The sequence below is a fragment of the Equus asinus genome, chromosome 25 (assembly GCF_041296235.1).
Source record: "Equus asinus isolate D_3611 breed Donkey chromosome 25, EquAss-T2T_v2, whole genome shotgun sequence".
Taxonomy (NCBI): Eukaryota; Metazoa; Chordata; class Mammalia; order Perissodactyla; family Equidae; genus Equus; species Equus asinus.
Window position 1 is genome coordinate 17709547 of NC_091814.1, and position 17662 is coordinate 17727208.

Consider the following 17662-nt stretch of genomic DNA (forward strand, 5'->3'; position numbering starts at 1 on the left):
TTTGAGCACTTATTACGCTTGAATTAAAAGCAAGCAAACAAACGAACGTGAATATCATATTAAAAAGAGCAACATATCTGGATCAGGGTCAACTCCAGAGTTGGCAGTGCTGCAGATCTGCCCTAATGCTGCCACAGCTCCCCCCTCACCTACCCCTGCCCTCCAGCCTCAGGCCTCCAGGAGCACGCACCTGGGAAAGAGGTGGGAACGGAAGGGAGAGGACTGGGCAGCCAGAACGGCATCTCTAGTGGCCTTTCCCTCTCTGGCATCAACGCCCCAGAGACAACCCAGGCACTCTGGGCCCAGCCTCCTCTACCTCCCAACACTCACCCTCTCTCCAAGCGACCCCCTCTCTAGGTGGGCCAGCAGCGGGCAGCAGCCACAGCAGCAGCACATCCCAACACGGGCACTGCCCAGCAGCAAGCAGCCCTGGTACTGCCTAGCGCTATTGTCCTGGAGGCAGCCTGTGCCCGCCCCGGGGCTCGGCTGGTGAGGATAGAAGGACACAGGGCCTGCTCACCAGGGGTGCCTGCTCCAGAGATGGAGAGAATGGGCTTGTCTGGTTCTTTGTCCTACTCTTTTCAAGGTATTCATAAGATAATCACATCGGTCTCCCACTTACCCACCCACCAGCAGGACAGCCTTTCACCTCCATGCCCCGATCTGTCCACCCAGAAAAGGGCCCATTACTCCACGATCCACAACACCCACGCCCAGCACACAGAGGCCCTTCCTGCTTGGTTCAATCCTCTGCTGTCCAGCGTCTAGAATCATCCTTTCTCGCAAATCCTCATGGGAAGTCTTTCTTGCTACACAGCCTTCATGGACACCAGTGCTACATCAAGGATGAAGGAAATAAAGCACCTTGCATAATGGCTGGTATACGACAGGCACTCAATACAGGTTTGGAAAGGAAAAAAAGAAGGAAGGAGGGAGGGAAGGAGGGAAGAAAGGAAGGGTGGATGGATGGATGGACACCAAGACATGTGGACCAGCAGCACCCTCGCCCCTGCTCTAGGGACCCTGGCACTCCTTGTCAGAGCTTCAGAGCCTTTGGTCTCCTGGCCTCTTGTTTCTCCTTTTCTCCCTCCACCTGAAGGGCTCGCAGCGCTTCTTCTCCCCTTCTGCTTCCTTTGAGCTTAGACCCTGAGGTTTCCTCTGGAGGCCAGGAGAAGGCCAACCCAAACCTCCCTTCCATTGTCATCCCAGACCTTGGTCACTTTTGGGAAAGGAGGACGGGGCGAATGGCAGAGGGTACTGTGACTGGCAGCGCAAAAGCTCAAAGGCAGAGGCAGTCTCCCTACTTCTCTGCACTATGCCCTGCAGGCCGAGGAAGGAGGAAAAGGGTGATTTGCACGGACGAGGCAATGCCAAAGCCTACCTAGGAGAGTGAGAGCCTCTCCAAGCAATGTCTAAGCTCTCAGCACCCTTGACTCCTCCATTGGGTATGTCCAAACCCAGACCTAGAGGGAGTCACGTGGAGCTCAGAACCACCTCTGTTCCAGCTGCAACTGGCAGCAGCCCCTTCCCCAAGATGGTGAGGCCTCTGTCTAGGCCCTCTGTATGGTGACCAGGAGGCCCCTGGAGGGCTCCACTGGGATCCGAGTCATCTGTGGCTCAGCCCCTGGACAGCATGGCTTCAGAGTCAGAGGCTGAAAAGGGCACTGAGTCATGGGGGATGAACCACAGGCCGGGAAGTAAGGCGAGAGGGGGTTCCTAGCCACAAGACTGAGAAGAGGGCTTGGGATGGTCTCAGTCAGGCTCTGCTCCTTTAGGAGCTTCCAGGGCCAAGAGAAAGGCAAGAGGCTGAGGAGAAGGCAGCCAAACGGAAACACTAACGCCAAAGCCAGAAACACAACACAAAAAGACATCGCGGAACACACAAAGGCACTTATTAAATGCCTGCTTGATGAATGAAGATGAGATGCCGGACAATGGGGGTAGGCACATTAGGGAAGCAGAAGAGGGGCGCTGAGGGCCACAGGGAATAAAATCAGACTAGAGACCCTGAGATACAGGCCTCCTGGACCCCAGCCTGCCCCCCACCCGGCCACACCTGTCGGGTCAGGAGAGAGAGACAAGCAGAGAGCGAGGGGGGAGTGATGCAAACAGACGGGCATTTGTGCAGGCGAACAATAGCTGTGCCAGGACTCCCTGCCCTCCTGGCACAGGGCAGGCCGGCTGAGGCGGGAGGGGGGCAGCTGCTGCCTGCAACCCCACCCCCACCCTCCCCCAAGGAGCCATAAACAAACCCAGAAGGGTCCAGCCAGCTCCTCTCTGCCATTTCTCTTACCAGCTCCAGGAACCCTGACCAATGTGCTCACTCAAGCTCCTAGATGATACTTTAAACCACAGACTGAAGCTAAGAATGGAACTACTTCCTCACGTAGAGAGCAAGGGCCCCTACTGTGGTGACCACCATTCAAAACAGTAACCCAGATCATCCAGGGACAGACAGACACAGACACATACACACACACACACACACACCAATATACAGGTCATGTGCATTAATGGGATTCACACCTTCAGATCTGACCCCTCCCTGATTCCAAAGTCAGTGTCCCAGGGAAGCTAGAGGGACTGAGCTGAGAGCCTCTTTAAATCCAGCAGGTCCTTCCCTAGGCACCATCTAACACCCGGGAAGTCACTCACTGACTTCCCTAAGCTTTTGGCTCCCTTCCCCCGTTCTTGCTTCTCCCCTCTCCCTCAGCTCATTCCCTAACCTCCATGACCCCTAGAATCTTTTCCTATGCCCTCAAAAGCCTCAGCCTCTGGGAGACCCCCAATTCCTCAACTTTCCTCCCAAACTGCCAGCCCCCTCAGCTCACTCCTGGGCTCACCCAGCCCTCCTCTCTGGCTTCGGTTCCACTCCTAGTGCTGCACACAAAGCCAGCCACCTCTCCATTACTTGGAACAAAGAAATAGTCTCTTCTCCTCTCTCCCCACTCCACCTGCCCACCACACGCCAATGCTAGAGTCCAAGAGATTCCAAGGGGATCCCCCAGCCTCCAGAAGTATCCCTGGATCACTGGCCTCTGCTTGCTCCTAGGCAGGAAAGGACCCTTTGTTCTGAGAGAAGTGAAGGTTAGAGTTTGGGGAAGGAGGAGGGGAGAACAGGGAGCTAAAGAGAGAAAGGGGACCTATGGGGTTTGGGGCCTGTGGAGGTAGGAAGTAGAGCGGAGAGAATTGAGGGGGTGGAGAACTGAAGACAGTCTGGAAGAATAGAAATGGAGTGAAAAAAAGGAAGCATGAGGAGGGGGAGCCACACAGAAAGACTCTAGGAGGGTGGGAAGGAGAAAGGGGCAGGGTCTACTTAAATTTCTCCCTCTATAACAAGGTCCAGGGGAGTCAGGTGAGGAACGGGGAGGGGGCTGTGGGGGCAGACCTTAGCTCTGACCAATCACCCCAGATAGGTGGAAGGGGAGACCACCTTCCTCAAATAATCTCATTTCCAGCGGGGGCCCCCCTCTACTTCCCACCATGGTATAAAAAGAAAGGAGACAGCTGGTGTGCTTGGAGGAGGGGGAGAGAGGGGATCCAGGGTTTGTTGGCTAAGAACCAACTCCCCCTTTCTGTAACCACAGCTTTCCGGAGGTGGCCCTCCCCTTCCGACCAGCCAAACTGACAACTACCCTCCTCCAGTGGCCTCTTTGCCCTCTCAGATCCACCCATTCAGCCCCCCACACCCCACCCCTAGCCAGAGTCTCAACCACCACCAGGCCCAGGATAGAAAGAGCCGAGCTTTTGGATACCAAAAAAAAAAAAAACAAAAACAGGACACGGGGACCAGGTATCTGGTCCCCTAGCTCCTCCCAATAATGCAGAAAGGACCCCAGTACCTATCCTCCCGGAACGCCCCTCTACATGCGCTCTCCAGGTCTGCCCCCCACCAGCTCCCCCATGGCTTTCCTTTTTAGGGTGGAACCAAATTTCCGTGGTTTCAAAAAACCTCTCCGCCCCCCTTGGCTCTACTCCAGGGTCTCAGCTCAAACGGTTGAAAAATAAACAGACTTTCAGAGCTGGGGCCTGGCCCGGCGCAGGGTTGAGAAGAGCCTGTCTGCCACCCCACTGTTCCACCACACTTCAGCCACCTCTCCCCTGGCCTCTGTTTGTCTTAGGCCCTACTCAAATCTCCAGTTGCTTTCCTGTTAGCAGAATCTTATCCCAGCCGCTTAAGGAAAAGTTCCAGAATGGAACCTTCTCCCAACTTAGCCTCCAGACAGGTAGCCAGGCTGGGAGATGGGAGGAAAGCATAGGGAGGGATTTCCATCATCTCTAAGGGGACTGCTCCCTTGTCTGAAGATGCTGATGAGCACCCGCTGGGCACCCAGGGAAGGGCACTGGGGTCAGAGAGAAGCCACAGATTAAACCAGCCCTGGGCTGGGTCCTGGCCCTTCTGATAATGAGTAGAGTGTGGGTGCCCTGAGCAGCCGGGAGGTGCTGTGTGCATGTGTACTTCTTCCCAGCTCTCACTTAATCACCTACAAGTCAGCTTCATCATTTCCTGGGGTCTGGGGTGTGGAGAGGTCATGGCGTTTGGGAGTGGGCCTGGGTACAAAAACAGGGATAAAGGATACGTGGAAAGGAGTGGCCAAGAGGTCACGATGGAGGTGGGGGGCAAGGATAATTGCACACCCGGACTCTTGAAATGGTAAGCCAACGGCCCCAAGATGAAGAGAGAAGAGAGCTGGGGGAGGGGGAGGAGGGACAGGAGGCACAGTGCCGAGTGGGTCAGCCTAAGGGTTTCAGGTTGTGAGAACAAGGAGCTTGGAAAGCTGGTGGGGCAGATGGGGACGGGAGACCCTGTGTTCCAGGAACAGGGGTGCTCAGGACCCCTAAGGATGCAGGAAAGGATCCCAGCTACACAAAGACCTCTGCTACCTTCACCTGAGGGTGATGGCTTGGGGGGAAGTAAGCAGTCCCTCAGCCGTCTTGACCCCAGACACCCGCCCACCAGAGGAGAGAACTGAATCACAGCTGGAAAGTCCATTTGCGAGGAGAGGAGGAGCTGACTTTTGTCTCGGAGGGGTGGTGGTGGTGGCGGTGGTGGCGGTGGGAGGAAGCCGGGAAACCACCCCCTCCCACCCCCTCCGCCGGATGGCGGGGACAAAGGGGGAACGACCAAGCCAGCGACCGCTGGGTGGGGGGACGCCGAGCGCAATCCGGTGGGAGACGGGCGGAGGGGGTGCGGGCGAGCTTTCGCCGACCCCACCCTCGTCCGCACACCTCCCTCCTTCCCGAGCCATCCCTTACCGGAGCAACTTTCTTTCGCGCGGCCCAAAACACCCGGTCCCGTCAGATCGGAGGAGACCAAACCCCGGGGCCGCTCTCTCCCGGGATCCCGGCGGAGCATCTGCGCGGAGCAGGAGGCGCGGGTCGCTTCTCCTGCTCCCCAGCCCCCTCCCCACTCACTCTCAGTCCCCACCCACCCCGTCCCGCCGCCGGCCCAGCGGACGCTCCGCCCGATCTTGGCGCCCAGAAAGCAGGCGTGGAGCCCGGGGGTGCGCTGCGGAGGACGGGGGTCGAAGGGCACCCTGAGGACCGCGGGCGGAGGGAGAGGGGACTCAGAGCCCACCTTGCTCGCCAGCTCTTTGCTCCGGTCGATCCGCGCCCGCGTGAGAGATTCGATCCGAGACATAATCTGCGGGGGGAGCCCGGGAGGACGCGGCGCGGACCCAGGCGTCCAGTTATTGTGGGGGGGAGGGCGGGGGAGGGGTCCGCCCCGCACGCGTCGGTCTCGGGGACAGGAAGTCTGACTCCCCTCGCCCGGCACCCAGCGCCAGTTCCTCAAACCGAGTCTCCTCCCCCGCCTCGGCTCAGGAAGGGGAGGCGGGGCGGCGCGAGGGCGGGTGCCGGCGCGCGGGACGGGACGCCTCGGGCTGTGCAGGGCAGCTTGGACGAGCACCGGGTCGGCGCGCGGGTCGAGGGGGCCCCCGTGCCTGTTTCCCCTCCAGCGCCTCCGGGCGCCCTCTAGCTCCAGAGACCCGTCCCTTAGCCCCGCTTTTCCTAAAACCCACCCTGGGCCAGCCCGCAGCCCTTGCCCTCGCGCTCGCCCTCGCCCTCGCCACACCCCAGGTCTTCCCTCCCCACCCCCTCCCCCTGCGCGGGACTTCAGTCTTTAAAGACCCGCAGGCCGGAGGACTCCGTCCGCCCCCAGCTCTCCAGGGAATCCGGCACCAGTTCCTTCCTGGCCTTCGGGGGCCCATCAAAGCAGGCCGGAGCCGACTGACCCCTTTTACGATTGGGGGCAGGGGAGGGGAGAGGACGGGAAAATCAAAGAGGAACTAAAGCCTGGTCTTTAGAAGCGTGAAGGAGAAGAGTCATTCCCAGAGGTCGAAGAATCAGACAGGGAGAGGAGCGCATTCTCCCACAAGCCCCCACCACGCTGGGGCCTTCCTGACCGCAGTCTGCCCATCCCCCTCTCCAGCTCCGCCTCTGCCACCTACTTGGCGGGGCGGGGAGGAATTTGCCACCTTTACTGAAGGCTAAGAAGCTGAGGAAGTCCTTCCTTGTGTCTAATCCCAGTTCTCTCTGTTGCAAGTTAGGCCAGAGCCAAAAGACCAGAAACCAGTCTCCCCCAGTCAGGGGGCAGTTGGGGTAGGGCCAGTCTCTCCACAAGAAGGGGGTGGAATGCAGCATTCTTCTTTCTGGACTCTTTGCCCCAGCCTGAGCCAACCTCCACCCTTGGTGAGTTTCCTGCTATTGAGAAAATTCCTTCTCCACTCTAACTATAATCACTCACATTGCAGTTCGTTTCTGCCTCTCAGGGTCTCCCATTTCTCTGGTGGAAGCAGAAGCATGGAGAGCCCTGGGACAGAGCATCCTATGTTTGCAGGGTCCTGCCTGATTCTGGTCCTAAAAGGTGTGTGGGGGGGGGGGGGGGTCAAAGAAGGGGAAGAGAGGAGGCCCAGCCCAGGTCCAGCAGCTTCCTTTCCCGGGTTCAGCAGCAGGGCCAGGCTGCAGGTTTCAAGCCCAACTCAGCACTCTTGTAGGTGCCAATTTTAGCCTCTGCCACTATTTTGGGCTCTACCGCCTCACCACTGGCTGAGCTGCTTGGGCTCCTCACCCCCAACACCACCCCCACACTGCTCCTCTGGCTTCCCCTCTTGCCTAGCAACTCCTTCACCTCCTTCTTCACCCATTCCCCTGTTTAGGATCCTTATATAGCAAAGACCAGAAAAAAAGGAGAGCAAATAACCATGCCCTTTCTAGGCTAGATGGAAATTAGAAAGCAGAAAGGACTTTCCCAGAGCCATGGGGAGGCTGAGTCCTCCAGGCTTGCACCTGCAAGGCAGACCTAATGGAAGGCCCTAGGAATGTCCCCAAACCAGCAGTCCTGAGTCTTCCGGGCCCAGATCCCCAGACTTACCTCCCCGCAGTGGGCAGCCAAGACTGAGGAATGTACTAAATTTAAAAGCAGACAGCCAAAAACCAGAATTCTGGCCTCATGGCTCCACCCCTAGGGGGTCCAGAGACAAGGGATGGGCTGGGACCTCAGCTTTTCTCCCAGGATGGAATCTTAAAGGGCCAAACTCCAGTCTGGGTATCCAGTAAACCTGGGACCTAAACCCCTAGGTTTTTTGAGGGACCTCTCAGTCCCCAAAGACAACTTAAAAGGTCTTGATGTGGGGCCAGCCCCGTGGCTGAATGGTCAAGTTCACACGCTCCGCTTCGGTGGCCCAGGGTTTCACCAATTCGAATCCTGGGCGTGGACATGGCATCGCTCATCAAGCCATGCTGAGACAGCATCCCACATGCCACAACTAGAAGGACCTACAACTAAAAATACACAACTATGTACCAGGGGGCTCTGGGAGAAAAAGGAAAAATAAAATCTTTAAAGAAAGAAAAAGGTCTCTATGAAAGAAGAGGACCTAACCCTCCAACTCTTTTCTGTCTCCCACCCCCATCTTCAGTGTTTTTTCCATCCCATCTGCTGTTGGTGACCCTGCCCTCTTCTTCCTCTTAGGATGAGTAGCAAGGAAGAGGGCTGGGGGGTGGGTAAAGGAAACCATTCTACCTTTAAAAACACCTGGACTTTTAGTGAGCTAGGCCTGCAGCTTGACTTAAATTCCATTTTCTGTATCCTCTGGAAAATGAACCCTTTTCCTTGGCATCCCCTGCCCTTCGTCCAAACCACTCGCATCCCTCCTCCACTCCTAGGCAGTGATACCTCCCAGATTTTCAGAAATTATTTTTTCAGACACACGAAAACAAAAGCCAACTCTAATTTCTGCCAGAATCAAAAAGTAGCCACCACCTTCTTTAGCTCATTTAACTTGACAAATGTGTCCCCACATTTCAGGGGTGGGGAGTTGGCCCCAGGGAAGAAACTCATTGTTGGAGTCTTGGCCAGCAGGTGAACAGATAGAGCTATGGGGCTATGTGGGCCCAAGCACTACAGTGCCCAAGAGGAAGTTTGTTTTTCTTATTACTCTGGACATTGTGTATTCTGGGAGGGCATGATTAAGGCATAATTGACTCCAATGGCTATCCATCAGAAGATGGTGAGGGGCTGGCCGGGTAGTGCAGCAGTTAAGTGCGCACATTCCGCTTCCGCGGTGTGGGGTTCGCCGGTTCGGATCCTGGGTGTGGACATGGCACCACTTGGCAAGCCATGCTGTGATAGGCATCCCACGTATAAAGCAGAGGAAGATAGGCATGGATATTAGGTCAGCACCAGTCTTCCTCAGCAAAAAGAGGAGGATTGGCAGCAGATGTTAGCTCAGGGCTGATTTTCCTCAAAAAAAAAAAAAGATGGTGGAAGAAGGGAAGAGGGGGGATAAACGGTTATGTTAGGTTTACTGGCAGAGGCAGAGGCAACATTATATAGTCAAAGCTCTGGGTTTGCAGTTCCGCTCCACCTCTTACTAACTGTGGGATCTTGGGCAAGTAACTTAGCCTCTAAGTAATCTTGTCTATAAAATGGAGGTTAAAATAAAATACTTATCTTTGCCAGGGTGTTAGAAGAATTAAATGAGATGACCTCCGGAAAAGTGTTTGGCAACTCTACAATGCTAATCAAATAGGAAGGAATAAGCTACTTCCTTCTCTCACTGCTTGACTGAGCTTCTTGCCAACCCCACCCCCTGATGTTTACCTGCTCATGGCCCTTATCCTGAGCTGGGAGGAGGGGGCAGAAGAGATTTAGTGAGGCAGGTACACACATTCATGGGGGTGTAAGGAAGATGGACCAGAAGATGATGGAGAGGGAAGCAGGAGGACAGGACCAGAGACCCTGGTGAGGAATGGCCAAGTGGGACAATATCCTGACTTACTCTGGCTCTTTCCTTCTGCCTATCTGGACTTCACATTCTCTTTCACCCGGTTACTCAACCCCTCACCAAACCATTAGGCCAAGGGTGGGAAAATTCAGACCAAGTGGGATCTGGATGGCTCCCCTGGGTAGTACCAGCTTCTCCTACCATTCCCACTGTAGGAAAAGAGGGCGATTCCGCCAACAGGCTCACCTACCCTGAATTGAGAGACCCTGTGGGGAGATGGGACTCAGACCCGAGGTCTTGGTATTTGTTCTCTAAAGAGCTCTGTTCCCCACGAGAGAGAAGAAGCCTCACTGGGCCACCTGCCCCCCCACCCCCACCCCGCCCCGCCTTTAAGAGTCTCCAGCTGCTCTTGGCCTGGGTGAGAAGGTGCTAACCAGCTGGTTTCATCTCTGCCCACCCAGAGGAAGGGGAATCCTGGCTCAAAGGCTGGCAGAGAAGAGAGCCCTGGCACTGTGGGTGGGGCCGGGAGGTGCCCAGGCAACCTTACTTAGTGAGAATCCCATGGTTTTTCAAGGTGAATATGATGATGTCTTCTCTGGGGTTTCTCTCAATGCTCAGAAGCTGCCCTGGCTTGGAAAGTACATGCATACTTGGGAAGGCCATGAGAGCAAAAGAGGGGTGGCTCATTCTGCCAGTAAATGAAGAAAGTGGAAATGAATTCAAGCAGCAGGCAGAGCTCCCAGTTTCACCAGAGCCCAGGGGTTGGTAATAAGGAAGAAAGAAATGTGCCTTCACCTTCCTGAGGTCAGAGCTGCACATGGCCCCACACGTATGGCGTGCATGTGCTTCCATAATCATATACTTTCCTGGCTTCCACTCTGCCTGTGGTCTAATTTCAACTGCTTCAGCTGCTGTATCCACCCATAAAATTATGAGTGTAAAAGCACTTTGCAAACTCTAATATTCTCTGAAGAAGTAAAAAGTATTGCTGTAATTATTATCATTATAATGTCCAATGGTTAAGATTTCTGCTGCCCACCTCTTAGCTATGTGAGGCCTAAGGAGCAGGAGGGCCAGGCCACTCCTCAGCTTCTGAGGCTCCTCTCTTCCAGCTGTCTACAGCTGGCTGCTAAGCTGGAGCATGGGGAAAGCAGAGGAAAGGTGATTTACAGGGATATAGGGAGGGAGGCTGGGAGAGAGAACATGTGTTCCCCTAAAACTTGAACCACTGCCCTGAGTCTCTGTCTAGGGAAGAGGGGGAGGGGCGCAAGTAGTGGGGTGAGGAGGAGGAGAAGCGGGGAGGGCAGTGGGTCTCAGGCCTCCTGCTTCCCTGGCTGACTCTTACCTTGGCCTTCCCGGTCATGCCCAAGAGGAAGCTGAGGGTCCGTCGCAGGGAGGAGCCTGCCCAGGTTCCCGAGCCCCCTTCCAGTTGGCTACAGCTGCAGAAAGAAAAAGAAAAGGTGAAGAGATGGAGGCAGAGCTGGAAAAGAAAAACAACATACTCACAGAGAGATGGTAGATGAAGGTCCCATGACCAGGAGATAGAGAATGGAGATACAAGAGGGAAGACTCAGAGAAAGGGTGAGGAAGAAAGAGGAAGGAGCCGGAAAGAAAGACACTCCCACACACACCTCCTAGGACTTCCTGGATGTGGACACTACAGTTTCCCAGGACCCACTGTTTATGAGGAAAACTGCAGGCTCCTCCCAGATAAATACAGACTTCCCCTTCCTACCTAATCCAGGCCCAGTCTCCTCCTCTCATGCTGCTCCCCAACGGAAGTGATATGGGGTGGGGGCTCTCCAGTGGGGCATTTTCCCCTCGCAAAACAAGAACCCTGTGTACGACCCTCTCTGCTGTTTGGAAAGGGCCTCTGGGCCTAAAGCCAATAAGGACTGAATTTCCTGGGATTTCATCAGCCCCATCCCATGAGCTAATCCCAAACCCAGAGCCAGGAGGATGTGTCAGCTAGAGATTTTCAGGACCACAAATCAGAGCTTGATATCTTAAAGGGCCCATTACTAGCTCACACACCCACACTGTCTTAGAGGGCTGACCCACTCCAATCAGGCCTGGCTATAGGAGCCAAATAAACAGGTGCTGATTTTGCATGCTTATTTACGTAGTTATTGAAATCTCCCAGCCTCCATCCTGATTCCTGAACTATGCCTCCAGCCCCTGCCCTCTCCCCTCGGGGCTCTACAGTTCTTGCCCAGCTCTCCTTAGAGCCACTCCCCATTGGCCAGTTATCTGAGCCATCCAAGCTGATCCATGATCCTTTGTCACTGTCTCTCCGGAAGACTGTCCCAGAGCTCACCTTTGTGGCACTGACAACAGCAAGCAACTCCCATTCTCTTTTATTCAATTGACACCCTGGGGTCTAGATACTCCTTTTCTTTCCCTAATTTCTTCCGCATCCCATGGAGCTCCTGGGAACCTTCTGAGCCTTCCCTGGCCAATGAGAAGAGGGTAAATTCTATGCAGCTCAGAGAGAAGGATATTTGGAGGTCTTTGATCAGAAATGTTAACCAGAGCAATGTTTCAGGAAGCAGGGACCCTTGGGGCTACGAAATCCAGGGCCCAGTCCCTTTGCCCCTCCCTAATCTGGGCCTTTGAAGGGCTCCGAGTCCCCCAAACTCACCTTTGGCTGAGGTCAGCGGCAGACGACTGGGATAAATTCCCTGCCAAGACAAAGGGAGACGGGAAGTGTCCAGCTAAAGCCAGACAAAGGTGCTCAGGGCTGCCTCCCCCACCCGTTCCACCTGGATCAGGTTCCCAAGCTGCAGGTGCATGTGACGCCATTCCTGAGGGCGGGCGCTGGGGAATAGGGAGGGAGGGCGGGGTCTGAGCTGAGCAGAACTGAAGAATTTAGGAGCCAGGGAACTGAGCACCAGGGTTATGTGGAGACGAGGGGCTAGGCATGGATGTCTCCGTTCTGTTTCTGGTGAGTGGGGAGGGCAGAAGTTTCACAGTGAGCTCCCAATGCCTCATCTTGACAACAAGGTACATTGCGGGTAACTGTCCTCCATCTCTGGTGACAGGGGAAGCTGGAGAGCCTCACTCTGTCCTATGTCCTCCTTCATTGGAAAGGAGAGTCTCAGAATGCCAAAGGTCTGAATTCAGATCTCTCATGTGAATAAAGGCATTTTTGGGTTTCCAAGAGTGTGTGGTTAAACATAATCCAGGACCTCTGGACCCTAAACAGCTGGCTCGGAGGAGTGGTGGCGAGACAGAAAGGGGAAGGGGCATCACTGCTTTGCTCCCCACTTTTACTCACCAGCTGGATCTGAGCAGCCCAAGAAGCAATTGATGCCACTCATGGATACAGACTTGGAAAGCATGCCAGTGGCTGGGTGGTCCAAAGGGCCAGCAGATGGATGACAGGAACCCTGACCCTAGAATCATGTCAAGAATCCTCACACAAAGGTCAGGCCTCATCCGTCTTCCACCCACGCTCTTCACTTTTCCCACAGTGTGGCCCCCTCAAGGCCTCCAGTACCCATATCTGGGATATTCCATTTGAAGTAGCTGGGAAGTTATTCCTGCTATTTAGCATTCATCACTACTGCAATTCAAGCCCAGACTTCCTTAATATAGAAAATATCTTAGAAAAGATTTACCCTGAATAGTTTCCAGAGATGACAAACTCAAGCTATAGAGGCCAGGCAGGTAATGAAAAAAGAAATGAGGCAATCTGGGTTTAATACAATAGGGAATAGAAATATTCATAAACCACACAGCCAACCATTAGAAAATAATTTTTTTTTCCTTTTTCTCCCCAAAGCCCCCTGGTACACAGTTGTATATTTTTAGTTGTGAGTCCCTCTAGTTGTGGCATGTGGGACGCCGCCTCAGCATGGCCTGATGAGCAGTGCCATGTCTGTGCCCGGGATCTGAACCAGTGAAACCCTGGGCCGCCTAAGTGGAGCGCGAACTTAACCACTTGGCCACGGGGCCGGCGCCAGAAAATACATTTTTCTGAAGCCTACATGAAGCATTATAAAAACCGGCTACATACAGGCCATAAGGCAAATTTTAACACACTTCAAATAATCTGTATCATAGAGATCATAGGAAACAATCCAGAAGTTCCTTTCCAATAGACTAGATAAAGAATCTGTGATAGATTTATATATCAAAATACTATTCAAAAGTAAAAATGAACAAACCACAGCTTACCCAACAATATGGATAAATCTCACAAACACAATGTTGAGTCAAAGAATCAAGACACAAAAGATGTATATACTGTAGGATTACATTCATATAAAGTTTAAAACAAGCAAAACTCATTGATATTGTTTAGAGATGCATACAAAAATGGTAAATCTATAAGGAAAATTGATCTCAAAAGTCAAGAAAATGATCATCTCTGCCAGGAGAGAGAAGGTTCTCAATGTGGAGGGACACAGGGGCTTCTGGGTTTTGATGACACTTTTTCTTTTTTCTTCTTTTGAGGAAGATTAGCCCTGAGCTAACTGCTGCCAATCCTCCTCTTTTCACTGAGGAAGACTGTCCCTGAGCTAACATCTGTGCCCATCTTCCTCTGCTTTATATGTGGGATGCCTACCACAGCATGGCTTGTCAAGTGGTGCCATGTCCACACCTGGGATCCGAACCGGCGAACCCTGGGGTCACTGAAGCGTAATGTGTGCACTTAACCGCTGTGCCACCAGGCCGGCCTCAGACACTTTTTCTTACCTGGGGTGGTTACACAGCTGTTTGCTTCCTAATTATGCGTTACCTTGTTCATGTAAGTTTTATATACTTTTCTGTATGTATGTTTTATTTCAAAAATTTTTTAAGTTTTAAAAAAATCTTTATAGATTTAGAAATTTTAAAACACCATTCTAAATAAACTTTCTGGTCAAAGAAGAAATTATAATGGAAATGTAAACATACTTTATAATAACAATAATGAAAATACTACAGAACAAAACCTGTGAGAGATGGCCAAAGCAGTATTTCAAGGGTAATTTGTAGCCTTAAAATGTTTATATTGAAAAATTTAAAAAGCTGAAAATTAATGAGTTACGTCAACTTAAAAGGTTAGAAAAAGAACCACAGAAAAAATCCAAAGAAAACAGAAAGAAGGATACAATAAAGATAAAAAAACAGAAGTCAATTAAGTAGTAAACATAAAGTAGGATCAATAAAACCAAGAGTTGTTTTTTAAGAATAGGCAAATAGACAAACCTTTGATAAGAGTGATGAAGAGAGAGAAGGCACAAATAAAAGTAGAATGAAAAAGTAGACCTAACTACAGAAAGAGCAGTGATTAGAAAGATAAGAGAATACTACCTACAACTTAATGCCAAGAATTTTGAAAATGCAAACAAAATAGACAAATTCTTTAAAAATATATATATAACTTACCAAAACTGAATCTAGAAGAAATAGAAAGTCTGAGTTGTCCTATTAAAGAAACGGAATCAGTAATTAATCTTTCTATAAACAGAATAAAACACAGCAGGCCAAAACAGTTTTATAGGCAAGGAACAGATCTTTCAAGGAATAGATCACTGAAAACTCCTTCTATAAGGCAAGTATAACCTTGATTCTTTTTAAAAATTTTTTCATTTAATTTTTTAATTTTTAAAAATTTTATTGGAACACAGCCATGCCCATTTTTTTTCCCCTGAGGAAGATTAGCTCTGAGCTAACACCTGTTGCCAATCTGCAGCAATAGATAATTGATACCATAAGTGAAATCCAGCAGCAGCATGACGAAGTTGATTTATCCTAAGAAAACAAGGGTGGTTTAACATGAGAAAAATCTTTAAATGTAATTTACCTCAATATCATATCAAAGGAGAAAAACCGGAACCATCTCAGTAAAAACAGAAAAGCATAGAATAAAATTCAACACCCACCTATTGTAAAACTAAAACCTTGGCAATTAGGGATAGAGGAAATTGTCCCTAACCTGATAAAGAGGATCTTTCAAAAACTTACATCCAAAAGTCAATTTCAATAGTGAAACATAAGATGTACTCCCTCTAAAATCAGAAACAAGACAAAGATACCCATTATCACCATTTCTGTTCAACATGCAATAGAGCCCTAGCAAGCATAGTAGGGCAAGAAAAAGAAAGGAAAGGAATAAATATTGGAAAAGAAGAAACAAAGCTCATTTAAGGTTGATTTAATTGTCTAATTAGAAAAGAAAAAAATCCACAAATTGTTAAAACCAGAAAAACACTTAGTAAGATGAATGACTATAAGATCACTATACAAGGATTAATTCAATTCCATTTCTATAAACCAAAAATAATTATAAACTGTAATTATAATATAAGAAAGCATTTATAATAGCAACAAAAACTATAAGATACCTAGAAATAAATCTAATAGATTGACAAGACCTGTATAAGGAAAACTAACACTTTATTTTTTGTTTGTTTCTGCTGAGGAAGATTCGCCCTGAGCTAACATCTGATGCCAATCTTCCTCTTTTTGTATGTGAGCCACCACCACAGCATGGCCACTGACAGACGAATGGTGTAGGTCTGTGCCCAGGAACTGAACATGGGCTGCTGAAGTGAAGCACACGGAATGACTAGGCCACCAGGGTTGGCCCCTAATATTTTATTAAAAGACATATTTTCCTTTTAGAAAACTTAACTAAATAGCGAGAGATATTATTTTTCATGGATAGGAAGATTCAAGATTAGAAAGATGTCAATTCATCCTGAATTAATCTTTGAATTCAATACAATCTCAATCAAAATCCAGCAGGAGTTTTTGATTTTTAGAATTGATAAGCTGATTCCAAAATTCACATGAAAATGTAAAGGACCTAGAATAGCCAAGATAATCTTAAAGAAAAATAATAAAGTTGGAGGACTTACACTACTACATTCTTAAGACTTACAATAAAGCTACATTAATGAAGACAATGTAGTATTGGCATAAGGATAGACAAGTAGATCAATGGAACAGAGAACAGGGCCCAGAGATAAACTCACACAAATACAGTCACTTGATTTTCAACAAAGGTACCACGGCAATTCAATAGGGAAAGTCAGGTTTTTTAAGGGAGCAGCTGGATATCTACATGGGGGAAAAAACCCACAAAACCTTGATTTCTACCATACACAAGAATCTAGATAACTCATAGACCTAAACATGAAAGCTCAAACTATAAAGCTTCTAGAAGAAAACTTCAGAGAAAAGTCTCCACATTCTTGGGGTAGGCAAGATTTCTCAAACATGATCAAAAGCACTAACCATTAAAAATGTGATGAATTGGGCTTCATCTAAATTAAAAACTCATGCTTATTAAATACATTGTTAAAATAAAAAGGCAAGTCCAAGACTGGGAGAAAATATGCACAATACATATATCTGACAAAAAGACTTAAATCCAGAATATATAAAGAACCTCACCAATCAATAAGAAAAAGACAAGCTGTTTTAAAAACTGAGTAAGAGTCTTAGACAGACATTTCACAAAAGAAGATATTCGGATGGCCAATATGAATATGAAAACGGGGGCTGGTCCCATGGCTGAGTGGTTAAGTTCGCATGCTCTGTTTCGGCAGCCTAGGGTTTTGCCGGTTTGGATCCCGGCTTGGACATGGCACCACTTGTCAGGCCATGCTGAGGAGGCATCCCACACAGCACAGCAAGAAGGACCTACAACTAGAATATACAACTATGTACTGGGGGGCTTTGGGGAGAAGAAGAAGAAGACAAAAAAGAAGATTGGCAACAGATGTTAGCTCAGGTGCCAATCTTTAAAAAAAAAAAAAAGAGAGAGAATACGAAAAGGTACCCAACAAAACTTTTCAACAGGGACATGCAAATTAAAACCAGAATGAGGGGCTGGCCCCGTGGCCGAGTGGTTAAGTTCGCGCACTCCGCTGCAGGCGGCCCAGTGTTTCGTTGGTTCGAATCCTGGGTGCGGACATGGCACTGCTCATCAAGCCATGCTGAGGCAGCGTCCCACATACCACAACTAGAAGGACCCACAATGAGAATATACAATCCCGTACCGGGGGGCTTTGGGGAGAAAAAGGAAAAAAATAAAATCTTTAAAAAAAAAAAAAACCCAGAATGAGATACCTCTAAGACACTCACCAGAATGGCTGAAATTAAAAACTTGACAAAAGCAGTATACCATATCTAAGAATAAATCTAATATATACATCTAATCTAAGATCTGTATGGCAAAAATAATAAAACTTTATTAAAAGACATTAAATGGAGAGGTATACTATTTTCATGGATAGGAATAAGCAATATTATAAAGATGTCAACTCTCTCTAAATTAATCTTTAGATTCAATGCAACTCCAATAAAAATCTCAAAGTTCGTTTTTTGTTTTGGTTTTTTTTTGCTGAGGAAGATTGCCCTGAGTTGACATCTGTTGCCAATGTTCCTCTTTTTTGTTTGAAGAAGATTGCCCTGAGCTAACATCTGTGCCAGTCTTC

General features: G+C 49.8%; 1 protein-coding gene and 1 long non-coding RNA gene across 13 annotated transcripts in view; one reads left to right on the forward strand and one right to left on the reverse strand.

Moving 5' to 3' along the window:
- The window catches only part of ARHGEF2 (Rho/Rac guanine nucleotide exchange factor 2), a 47559-nt gene that overhangs the window by 17478 nt on the left and 12419 nt on the right, over positions 1-17662 (reverse strand). For 2 of the 12 annotated variants that reach the window (XM_070497635.1, XM_070497637.1), the window contains exons 4-7: positions 14604-14642; positions 12505-12622; positions 11869-11908; positions 10573-10666 (exon numbers count right to left, since the gene is read on the reverse strand). In XM_070497635.1, the coding sequence (XP_070353736.1) occupies positions 10573-10666; positions 11869-11908; positions 12505-12622; positions 14604-14642 (291 nt within the window). Of the gene's footprint in view, positions 1-330; positions 450-3842; positions 3924-5256; positions 5420-5578; positions 5960-7372; positions 7783-10572; positions 10667-10858; positions 10927-10962; positions 11088-11868; positions 11909-12504; positions 12623-14603; positions 14643-17662 lie in introns of those variants that run through there. The other 10 variants (XM_070497636.1, XM_070497641.1, XM_070497638.1 and 7 more) reach the window with 10 other exon arrangements.
- Positions 6326-7820, forward strand: LOC139042041 (uncharacterized). Its single transcript, XR_011498242.1, has 3 exons — positions 6326-6690; positions 6771-6865; positions 7687-7820. It is a non-coding gene; the product is annotated as an uncharacterized lncRNA (long non-coding RNA).